At 44.4% G+C, this 11,343-nt stretch overlaps 1 protein-coding gene across 1 annotated transcript in view; it reads right to left on the minus strand.

Moving 5' to 3' along the window:
* The window catches only part of AHCYL1 (adenosylhomocysteinase like 1), a 707,570-nt gene extending 701,232 nt beyond the window's left edge, over positions 1–6,338 (minus strand). The window contains exon 1 of the mRNA XM_073615883.1: positions 6,079–6,338. Coding sequence (XP_073471984.1) covers positions 6,079–6,168 — 90 coding nt within the window. The 5' untranslated portion in view covers positions 6,169–6,338. The remainder of the gene's footprint in view (positions 1–6,078) is intronic.
* Positions 6,339–11,343: the final 5,005 nt, after the last annotated feature.

Genomic DNA, 11,343 nt, shown 5'->3' on the forward strand with positions numbered 1-11,343 from the left:
TAGCTAGTCCTTTGCACTTTAATTGCAATGTTTTAACATGTTCGTGTTTTTGGTTCTGTGTACTGTGATTAATAAAATATTTACATGTAATTTAATGATTGGTGCCTATAAAGTCCATTTTTTCCACCTCCTCTTTTGTTAATTATTCATATGTGTCCATGCACACATAGGCTGTTATCAACTGTTTTTAGCTGGGGCATTTTTTAGCTGAAAAAAACACCCAAAACTAGTGGGTTCTGAGGAGTTTTTTTTTCAGCTGTAAAAACGCTCTAACGCCGAAAAACACTGATAAACGCTCAAAAATGCAGCTCACCAGCGTTTAACATTTTTTAATTCATTGGGGAAAAAAAAAATGCTAGCGCTAAAAGACTCACGGCAAAGCTACTGGCGTTTTTATAACATTATTATAATTAGAGGTTGACCGATATATCGGCCAATATTTCATGTTTACTTAAAGCGGGGTTCCACCCAAATTTTGAATAATATCTGTATGTATTCTCTTCCTTGCCTAGATGCTGACATGCCGTTTAAAAAAATTTAAATCACCGTAATTACCTTTTATTTTTCTATTCTTCTTTGCACTTCCTGGTTCTCCTCCCGTGGGAGTAGGCGTGTTTCTAGCCTCTCCCAGACTCCTGGGAGCTAGTCTCAGGCTTCCCAGGATGCCACTGAGCATGTGCGGGAACGAGCGGTGAATGCTGGGATCACAGCATTCACCACATCCAGGAAATAAATGCTTGTGGGCTTCAAATGCCCACAATGAATATGGAAACCGCCTGCAGTGAATAATATAAGTTATTCTTTCCGACGAAATCTGACACAGGCGGACATATTACACACAATATGTGAGTATGTAATGCTGAGAAGAAAAGTTTGTGAATGAACTCAAAAAAAAAAAAAAAAAAAAAAAAAACGATAGATAGGTGGACCTATCGGCCGATTGTGCAGCGGACTTGCAAATGACTTCTGTAATAGAAGTCAATACAAGTTGCCTGAAATCTTCTGTGAAGCACTTCTCTCCTCCTCTGGGCAGCCTGCCAAATCTGATAAAAAGAACCTGAAGAGATACAATGTTTACAATTATGAATGGACTAAATGTAGAAGCTCTCAGTTTAACCATTTAAAGACTAAATCTTTTCTGACATTTGTTGCTTACAAGTAAAAATCCTGTATTTTCTGCTAGAAAATCACTTAGAACCCCCAAACATACACACATACATACATATATACACATATATATATATATATATATATATATATATATATATATATATATATATATATATATATATATATATATATATATATATATATATATATATATATATTTTTTTAGCAGAGACCCTAGAGAATAAAATAGCGGTTGTTGCAATATTTTATGTCACACGGTATTTGCGCAGCGGTCTTTCAAACGCAATATTTTTTGAAAGAATACACTAAATTTAAAAAAAAAAAAAAATAAGCAGTAAAGTTAGCCCATTTTTTTCCATCCAAAAGTTTTGATTACCTGTTTTTGTGTATTTACTATTTAACCACTTGCTTACCGGGCACTTAAACCCCCCTCCTATCCAGACCAATTTTCAGCTTTCAGCGCTGACGCACTTTGAATGACAATTGCGCGGTCATGCAACACTGTACCCAAATGAAATTTTTATCATTTTTTCCCCACAAATAGAGCTTTCTTTTGGTGGCATTTGATCACCTCTGCGGTTTTTATTTTTTGTTAAAAAAATTTAAAAAGACCGAATTTTTAAAAAAATTATTTTTTTTTATATTTTGTTATAAAATTTTTTAAAAGGGTAATTTTTCTCCTTCATTGATGTACGCTGATGAGGCGGCACCAATGGGCACTGATAGGTGGCAGTGATGGGCACTGATGGGTGGCAGTGATGGGCACTGATGGGTGGCAGTGATGGGTGGCACTGATTGGCACCACTGGTGGGCATTGTTAGGTGGCAATGGTGGGCATTGATAGGTGGCAATGGTGGGCATTGATAGGTGGCAATGGTGGGCATTGATAGGTGGCAATGGTGGGCATTGATAGGTGGCAATGGTGGGCATTGATAGGTGGCAATGGTGGGCACTGTGATGTGGCAATGTCAGGTTGCACTGTCAGTGGGTACTGTTGGCACAATTGTGGCACAATTGAGGCATTATTGCCTCCTCCTCTTCGGGACCGATGTCCCTTGCTGCGGAGCCGGTGATCGGCTTTTTTTTCTCCTCGCACTGTCAGCGCGAGGAGAAAAAAAAAACGATCACAGAGCTTTTGTTTTGATCATGTGATCAGCTGTCATTGGCTGACAGCTGATCACATGGTAAGGGGCCGGGACCGGCCCCTTACACAGATCGGTGATCACCCGAGTCTCAGTGACTCGGTGATCACAGCGCGCTCCACGCGCGCCCTGCAGGGCGCGCGCAGGGCACGTGCACAGGGGAGGCCGTCATATGGCGGCCTCCCGGGAATTCAGGTCCGCGCTGTAGCCGTCATTCGGCTATAGCGCGGATGCCAAGCGGTTAAAGATAGGTTTTTTTTTTTTTTTTTTTTTTTTACTTTTTTATCGAAATTCTACATACAAGTGAACTGATTGGAGGGTTGTTTTGTTTAATAAATGTTTAAATGTAAAAAAATTTCTGTATCACTTAAAGTGGAGTTCCACCCACTTTTACAACTCTTCAGCATCTCTCACTAAACTGTGCACTGTAAACAAATTGGATATTTTTTAATTTTTTTTCTCAGCACCTACTGTATATCTGCTGTATTCATTTTTCACTTCCTCCTCCCTGGCTGCAGCCCATCACATCATTTCCTGTTTGCAATGCCTTCTGGGAAGGGGCGGCAACTTCCTCTGAAACTGCCGTTGCTATGGAAACCTGATATGAAACCTATTACACTGCTTGTGCTGCACTGAGCATGTGCAAGATCTGCAAGGATGAGATCCAGGAAGAAATACAGTCTGGCTTCAGATGCCCACACTTAAGATGGCCACGGCCTGCTGTAAGTTTATAAAATAACAAACTACTGCTATAAACTAACAAAACAGACTTTCGTTTACTGACTAACTTTATTAGAATACATTAAGCTTGTGTATTATAGGGGTATTTTTATTTAAAAAGTATAATTTTGGCCGGAACACCACTTTAAGGTTGCTTTCACACTGGAGCGGGCATGCGTTGACGGTAAAACGCTGCTAGTTTTAGCGACGCTTTAACGTAGTTTTAGCGGCGCTATTCGGCTGCTAGCGGGGCACTTATAACCCAGCTAGCAGCCAAGGAAGGGGTTAAATGCGCCCCTGAAGTGCCGCTGCCGAAACGCTTTGCAGGCACTTCGGCAGCTGTGTGCATTCATTTCAATGGGCAGGAGTGATGGAGGAGCGGTATACACCGCTCCAAAGATGCTGCTTGTAGGACTTTTTTTTAACATCCTGCCAGCGCATCGCCTCAGTGTGAAAGCACTCGGGATATCACACTGAGACTGCAGGGGAGCCGTTTTACAGGCACTTTACAGGCGCTATTTTTAGCCCAAAAGCCCCTGAAAAATGCCCCAGTGTGAAAGGGGTCTAACTGTTAGATTTTATGAGATGAAGGGGGGGGGGGGGGGGGATCGTCATCACATATCAGCCACCGTGATTTCTAAATATCGGCATCGGCCAGAGAAAAACCCATATCGGTCGACCTCTAATTATAATGTCCAGTGTGCATAAGGCCTTACGATCATGGTATGTCCCCTGCCAGGTAAGGCTAGACATGCCAGCTTTAACACACACACGAGAATATAATGGTGGGTGTTGCAATTTTTTTTATGTCACACAATATTTGCACAGCAATTTTTTTTGGTCAAAATACACTTTTTTTTGCATTAAAATTAAAAACACACACACACACACACACACACACACACACACACACACACACACACACTATATAACCCAATTTTTGTTAAAATATAAAAGATGTTATGCTGAGTATCTATTTAGATACCCAACATGTCACGCTTTCAATCTTGCACACAATCGTGTTCCACCATCTTTTCCACGGCCAGCTCTGTAGTAACCCGGCGGAAGTGCCTCTCCGGTCACACGGGAGAGCCCAGAGTGGCACCAGTGAGCAGTGAGGTATGGGGCGCCTGTGCAGCTTTGACTAAAGTTTAATGACTATTATAGCTGGACACCATTTACATACCCCTCCAACAGCCTGACTGAAAATCTTCTGGAAATGGCATGATCAAGTTCTACCTTGTTGCTAGGACATTGCTTTGACATTCACAGCCATTACTGCTCAGCCCCCACAATCACAGGAGCAAGCTCTCAAACCTCCACACATGTGGTCCACTATCTGCTCTGTCTCAGCATTGCTGAGCGCTAGTGTGACAGAGGAGAGAGAGCACATGGAAAAGGAACTGGGAGTGTCTTAAAGTGATTGTAAACCCCCCCTTTTTTTTAAATTTAAAATAACAAACATGTCATACTTCCCTCCACTGTGCAGCTCGTTTTGCACAGTGACCCCGATCATCCTCTTCTGGGGTCCCCCGGCGGCGCTGGTAGCTCCTCCCATCAGATAACCCCCTAGGAGAAGCGCCCTCCGGGGGGGGGGGGCAGGGGGATGCCTTGCGGGCAGGCTCCGAGTCCAGCATTTGCGCTCGGGGCGGACTCGGCCCCGCGTCATTGGATTGTCAGCAGCGGGAGCCAATGGCTGCGCTGCTATCAAGCTATCCAATCAAGAGCCGGGACCCCGTGCAGGGAGGGACAGCGTGTCTCCGCAGAGGGAAATATGGGGCTCAGGTAAGTAAAGCGGGGGGGCTGGTCACTGCCAGGTTTTTTTCACCTTAATACATAGGATGCATTAAGATGAAAAAGCATGAGGGTTTACAACCCCTTTAACAACGTCCTAGCAAGAAGGCAGGACAGGAAGATGCCATATCTGGGAGTTTTATGGCTAGACTTCAGGAGGTACCTAATTGGCCTACATCTACAGTACAGCAAGGGCATTATGTTCGCTTTTACCCACAGGTACCCTTTACAGATATATGCATTTTTTTGGCAAGAAGTAAAGTAACCCCTTAAAGCATTAGTAAATTTCTGAAAGGAAAAAAAAAAAAAAGTTTTCCTCCTGCAAGGTTATATTATAATGAGCCGCTTGAATGGCCGAGCCGCAATTATTTTAATCCTGCGTGAGTGTTATGGCTGCGTCACAGAGCTCTGAAAGAATGGCATGAGTATGCTGTTCCTTGAGAGCGCATGCGTCAGTGACATCACCGGCTGCCAAATAAGCGAATAGCTCCTTTACGATGCACATTTAGGAGATAGTCATACAGGCAAGCTTTATTAGAAGCTTACCTATAGGTAAAAAAATTAAAAACAAAAAAAACAAAAAAAAAAAAAACACCCCACACACCACAAAGCAGAATTTACTACTACTGTGCTATAATGAATGTACACAGTCTGAGGCCAGCTGGTGAGGAAGTACAAATCAAGTCACAGCAACTGCTGAAAACCCAAATGGAAGACCCCTTCTGTAGCTGTTCTGTGTACGGCAGCATGCTCCCATCAGGTGAGGACCTGGTACGTATAATTATGGTTCACACTAGTGCGATGCGAGAACCCTGCGAATCCAGTGTGGGTTCCCGCATCGCACCTGAATCGCACATTGAGATCTGCGAACCGCTCCAGGTGTCAATGTAAAGTTAACCCTCAGATCGAATCGCAGTGCGAACTGTGAAATGGTGCACAAATCGGAGCACATAGGTGTGAACAACCATGCAATCCGATTCCAGTGCGGACAAAAAAAAAAAAAAAAGGAGGAAGAAGAAGAGGGGTCCTACCCCATGTTGGTGCGAATGCGATGTGATTTCAGCCAGTTTGTATGGCTGAAATTGCATCGCACAGACATTGCATGTGATCTGCACAGCAATGCGGTACGAATCACATGCAATGTCTGTTATCGCACTAGTGTGAACCGGGCTTACATTAGCCTACCACCTCGCAGTATGCCACATCCGTTACTAGCTAATAAGCATTAAAAAAATGACGCAAGACATGTCACACTGAGGGAGGGTGGCGTGAGTATAAATGACATCATTACCTTCTTTGGGGTCTTGCTGACTGCAGCCATGAAGGAGAATCTATCTGACACCTCTGAGTCATCAGCGGCAACCGCATCTGGCAACGACATAGTGCTGACTGATTAGGGCAGCTACTGTTAATGAACCGTCAAAATGAACTGGTAACTACAGCCGAGGTGCCGGGAGATTTTGGTAGAACACCGGTGTTAAAAGTAAGACGACATACAATTACGTGCTCGCTCCCGCGTGCGTGTCTCAGGCACCTGCCGCAGATGGCGCACGCGCAGCTCTTCTTCATTCGGTGGTTCCCGATCTTTGGCAAGTGCTTTGACAGCGGCCTGGATCGAGGTTCCGGGCATTACAGCTGGAACAGAGAGTTTTTAGTTGGCAATGTCTGGTATCAGCTCAGCTGTACACAAGGCCGACTTCCTGATACGAGCTGTCGAGAAGCAATGTTTTCTAACGAGTAAAAGGCCAACTCCAGGCACAATAAAAAAAAGAAAAAGTAAACCTTTACAATGGCTCCTTCCCCCATAGTGAAAGGGTTAAATGCTTGCAACGCGAAGCAAAACCTAGCCATTTAGAGCAATTCTAAAGGCAATTTATTATTAGATTTTTTTTTCCGTGAAATAAAAAAAGATGTTATACTTGCCTGCTCTGTGAAATGATATTACACGAGGTGGCCCCTTGACTCCTCTTCTCCGGTGTTCTATCGGGGAATGCCTCCTGTCGAAAAATGCTGTCTGTGCATGTGCAGTAACAAACGTCACTCCAGCCCATATGTTGATCAGCTGGCGTGACGTCCACACAGCGCATGCGTAGATCATCGGAGGCATTAGCCGACTCTATACAAACAGCGGGGGGACGTAGTTGTCAGATTGAGCCTCGCTGTTGCGGGGCGGGTTTTGTGTGTGTTGCAACCCGCCCTTAAAGGGGTTGTAAAGGTAAAAATTTTTTCACCTTAATGCATTCTATGCATTAAGGTGAAAAAACTTTTGACAGTACCGCCGCCCCCAGCCCCCCCGTTTTACTTACCTGACGCCTCGAATCTTCGCTGCTCGTCCTCGTCATCTTCATTGCAGCTCAGCCTGGTCGCTGATTGGCTGCAGTGGATGAATTGAAAGCAGCGCAGCCATTGGCTCGCGCTGCTGTCAATCACATCCGATGACGCGGCGCGCCGGGGGGCGGGGCCGAGTGATACAGCGAGCGGCTATAGCCGCCGGCTGTATCACGGGAGCGCGCCCGCAAGCACTCACCACCATGCGAGGGAGCTCGCATTAAGGTGGTAAATGCTTGCGGGGAGGAGCTGAAACAGCCGCCGAGGGACCCCAGAAGACCAGGTTCGGGGCCACTCTGTGCAGAACGAGCTGCACAGTGAAGGTAAGTATAACATGTTTGTTATTTTAAAAAAAAAAAAAAATACCTTTACAACCCCTTTAAGCCTCGTATTCACGCTTTGATTTTCGGACGTCAGAACGTCCGATTTTTGTGGCATGCTAGTCTCATGTCAAAAGTTTTTTTTTTTTTTTGACAATACAACATGAGAAGTGACGTAACGTGTTGAATAGTTTTGTATGCATTCTTTCGTTTCTGAGCATGCGTAGTCTTGCTCTTACAATTCCTTTCGTATGAAAACCATACTAATGAAATGAAAATCAGACATTGAGTTCATATCCGCCCAAAATTTTATAGTATGCACATCCAGCTTTTGTCTGATGAAAAAGTGAAATCAGCTGTCGAAAGCACCGTACTAACGGTAACACAATTGACGTCTAAAAATCAAAGCGTATGTACGGGCCTTTAGACACAGCCAAAACCCGCCGTTCAACACCAAACCCGTCCTGCAACATAGACAAAACCCGCCCTTCAGCACACGGAAAACCCACCCCAGCCATGCACAATCTGCAAATACGGTCTCCCTCCAATGTTTGCATAGCTTTCAATACTGCCCGTCCCTTCAAAAAATGCCTCAGACGACCTGCGCATGTGCAGACCCATCAGGGGGCATTCTTCAATGGAAGGCATTTCTCGATAGAACACTGGCGCTGTCCTCCTCCTCTTCTAAGAGTGCCCCCTCAGCAAGTCATTCAGTTCTTCATGCCGGGCTGTGTGCTTCTGTAGAAACACACAGAGTGGCTCAGCCAGACCCTTACTCCCTCTTCACAGGAGTTACTCTCAAGAGCAGAGGCGGCTCTCTAATTAGGCAAATTAGGCAATCGCCTAAGGCCTCGCGCACTCAAAAGGGCCTCGGAACCACCTAATTTAAGAGCCGCCTCTGCTGACAACAATGCCGCTGCTACGCTCTGGCCAGCAGAGGGTTAATGCTGCCTGTGAGCTCCATGGCCAGGCAGTGGAGAGAGGACGGGGCCGTGGCTGTGTCTTGGGGAGGAGGCGGGGCCGGCCAGCACTGTGTTGTCCGGGGGAGGAGACTCATTCCAGCAGCCGGAGCTTAGAGCTAAAATTAAACCTATTCCCGCTGCTCCAGAGACGCAGATCGCCCCTCCGTCACCCCCAACTGGAGTGCTCCGCTAAGCGATCCCCGCACACCTGGAGGATGCATCTGACTGGTAAGCATAGCTGCAGAGGGGAAGAGGAGGTTCCCGCCGGGGAGGAAGCCTAACCAGCGTGGTATATGGAGCTGACGGAAGGGGGAGGGAGGAGAGAAATGGTGTCTGGGCCACCCCTCTCTGGGGCTGTCAATCAGGGATGGGGGATCCGGGCTCCAGCTGCAGGGAGAGGCACTGCCACAACCCCTTCTGCAGTCAGCTACCACCAGCATTAGAGAGAGCCAGCCCCCATCCCTGCTCTCCAGCATCCCTCAGCCGCTGGCCTTAAATCAACCCCCTGCCCCATCCCCTCCATTACCTTCCTCCTGGTTATCAGTGCCACAGTCAGTTCAGCTCAGTCCTGTGCCAGTGTCCCAGTGTGCCAACCTGTGCTTGACAGCCCCTGACCCCTCAGGGAAAAGGTCCTAGACCAGCAAGGGGAAGTGGGCAATTCAATCTAATAGGTCCTCTTAGTACCAATCAATCTGCAACTTATATTTGTACAGCATGGTATTTTGTACCAGTAAGGAAATGGGAAAACACAACAGGAGGATATATACAATGGCAACATTATGGTTTCAATATAAAGATAGAGGACGCTCTACCCACCATCTTCGAATCCTCTGTATTAACTCCTATTCCTAGATCTTGCATAAATGTTTCGGTATCACAACAGAAAACAAAAATCAAATTTAATGTAACTTTTCCCCAGCTACCAGAATGTAGGTATCGCCGAGAATGGTATGATACAGTTCTCAGGGCTGCAGGAACTGGAATGGGAATAATGAATGGGATACAGATGGAAATGATACAAAATAAGTGGAAACGTGCAGGAAGTCACATAGCTGATAGTTTAATAATCACAAGCAAATGGTTACCTACAACATTCGAAACACAAATTAGCCAGGTACAATTAACTAAATATCTCAATATTATGGTTAATCACACAGCACTAGCCAGTCTGGAGTTGTGGAAAGCAAATCAGAAGTTCATAAACATTACTCAATGTGCTTTTTCTACACTATCTTATCACATTCAAATTAACAGAGTTCGAGATGAGCTACGATTAGGGAATTATCGCACTTGGATGAACTATTTCAAGGGTTTAAATTTAGAAAGTACATGGTTTGAAGTACCAGTAAAAGAAGTTGAATGTGAGGAAAGATGGTGTGCTGGAAGGTTTGATGAATATAAAGTGGAGGAGGTCCAGGTAATATGTAAGTTAATAGTGATGCCACTCCTGATAGGAAAGGATCTACCTGAATTTTGGTACCCTGAGATTTATGGACACTATGTAGATACACAAAACATGACTCATGATCTAAGTCTATGTGCTAAAACTAATAAGGGAATAGTCTGTGGAAGAAGTTCTCCAGTCTATGAACCTTGCTTATTGAAACATCAATCTAACATATGTAAGTTTCAGAGATTACCAGTAGGTGTAGGAAACAGATTTATGGAGATAGGACCACAACATATTTGTTTAGTCACAAATGATCAGGAAACTATGGAAAGTTTAAATAAAACGGCCCCTTTTTCAGGATGCGTAAAGAATGTTAAAATGCTTAAATGGCAAAATGACACTTTCCTTTTTGAACCAGATGCACATAGAATATTTAATCTAGAATGGACGGTAGATAATCTTACTGATACTACACCTTTTATAATATCATTAGAGCCCTTACGGCAAATCTTAAATGAGTCCGAAATATCTGCGGTTATAGATAAAGGGAAATTAATACATTTATCCTCACAAATAAGAGATGAAACAACACATCATTGGTATGATGTATTTGCTGGATGGTCACCCACTGCTACGGCAATTCTTAACTGGATGCTCAATCCGATACTTATTCTAATTTTAGCTTTTGTACTGCTTACCGTGATAAACTGTTGCTTATATAGGAAGATTAAGGCACGAACAGACAGAATAGAAAGAGAAAGGTATTAGGAACTCTAATGAAAAAAAGGGTAACTTGACATCACCCCTTTTCTATTCTCTTTGCTTATAAGATGCAGGTATGAATTTGAGGGATGAGGGTAAATAGAGAAGACTTATCCTCCTCTGACAACCCGCGGTCAGGGATAGTACTCTTTGAAGTATCGGCTGTTCACTTGTTTGCAAGGACCCAGAATCGTGGAGGGGATGATGTCAAAGGGGGAAATTGATAAGGTTGGAAATAATGGATTAGAGTTCTATTAAGTTGTTTGTCATTTCTCTGCATTATGTGTACGTGTCAGTATATGTTGCAAGACGTAGCTTGAGGTTTTCGCCTAGATGAATGTCCAGCGCGTGATGCATGTTGAAATAAACTGCTTGTTACATTATATGTTGAAATATACTGCTTGTTACCTTGTATGGAAATTTTGCTGAAACCTATGCTTGTGTAACCAGCCCTATAAATGCTTCAATAAAGAGGGCAGCAAACAGTACGGGACCTTTTATGCTCGGAACTGATAAACAGATACTCCTGATTCTGTGTCTTACTTCTTTGAGAGCTAAATTTGGCAAAGCAATATAAACTAGAGGCAATTGAGTTGACAATTGCACCTAACACCGCAATACTCTGCAATACCCTGTGCAATACTCTGCAATACCCCGCACTACTCTGCAATGCCCCACAATACTCTGCAATGCCCCGCAATACTCTGCAATACTCTGCAATGCCCCGCAATACTCTGCAATACTCTGCAATGCCCCGCAATACTCTGCAATGCCCCGCAATGCCCCGCAATACT

This window comes from Aquarana catesbeiana, linkage group LG02, assembly GCF_042186555.1.
Source record: "Aquarana catesbeiana isolate 2022-GZ linkage group LG02, ASM4218655v1, whole genome shotgun sequence".
Taxonomy (NCBI): Eukaryota; Metazoa; Chordata; class Amphibia; order Anura; family Ranidae; genus Aquarana; species Aquarana catesbeiana.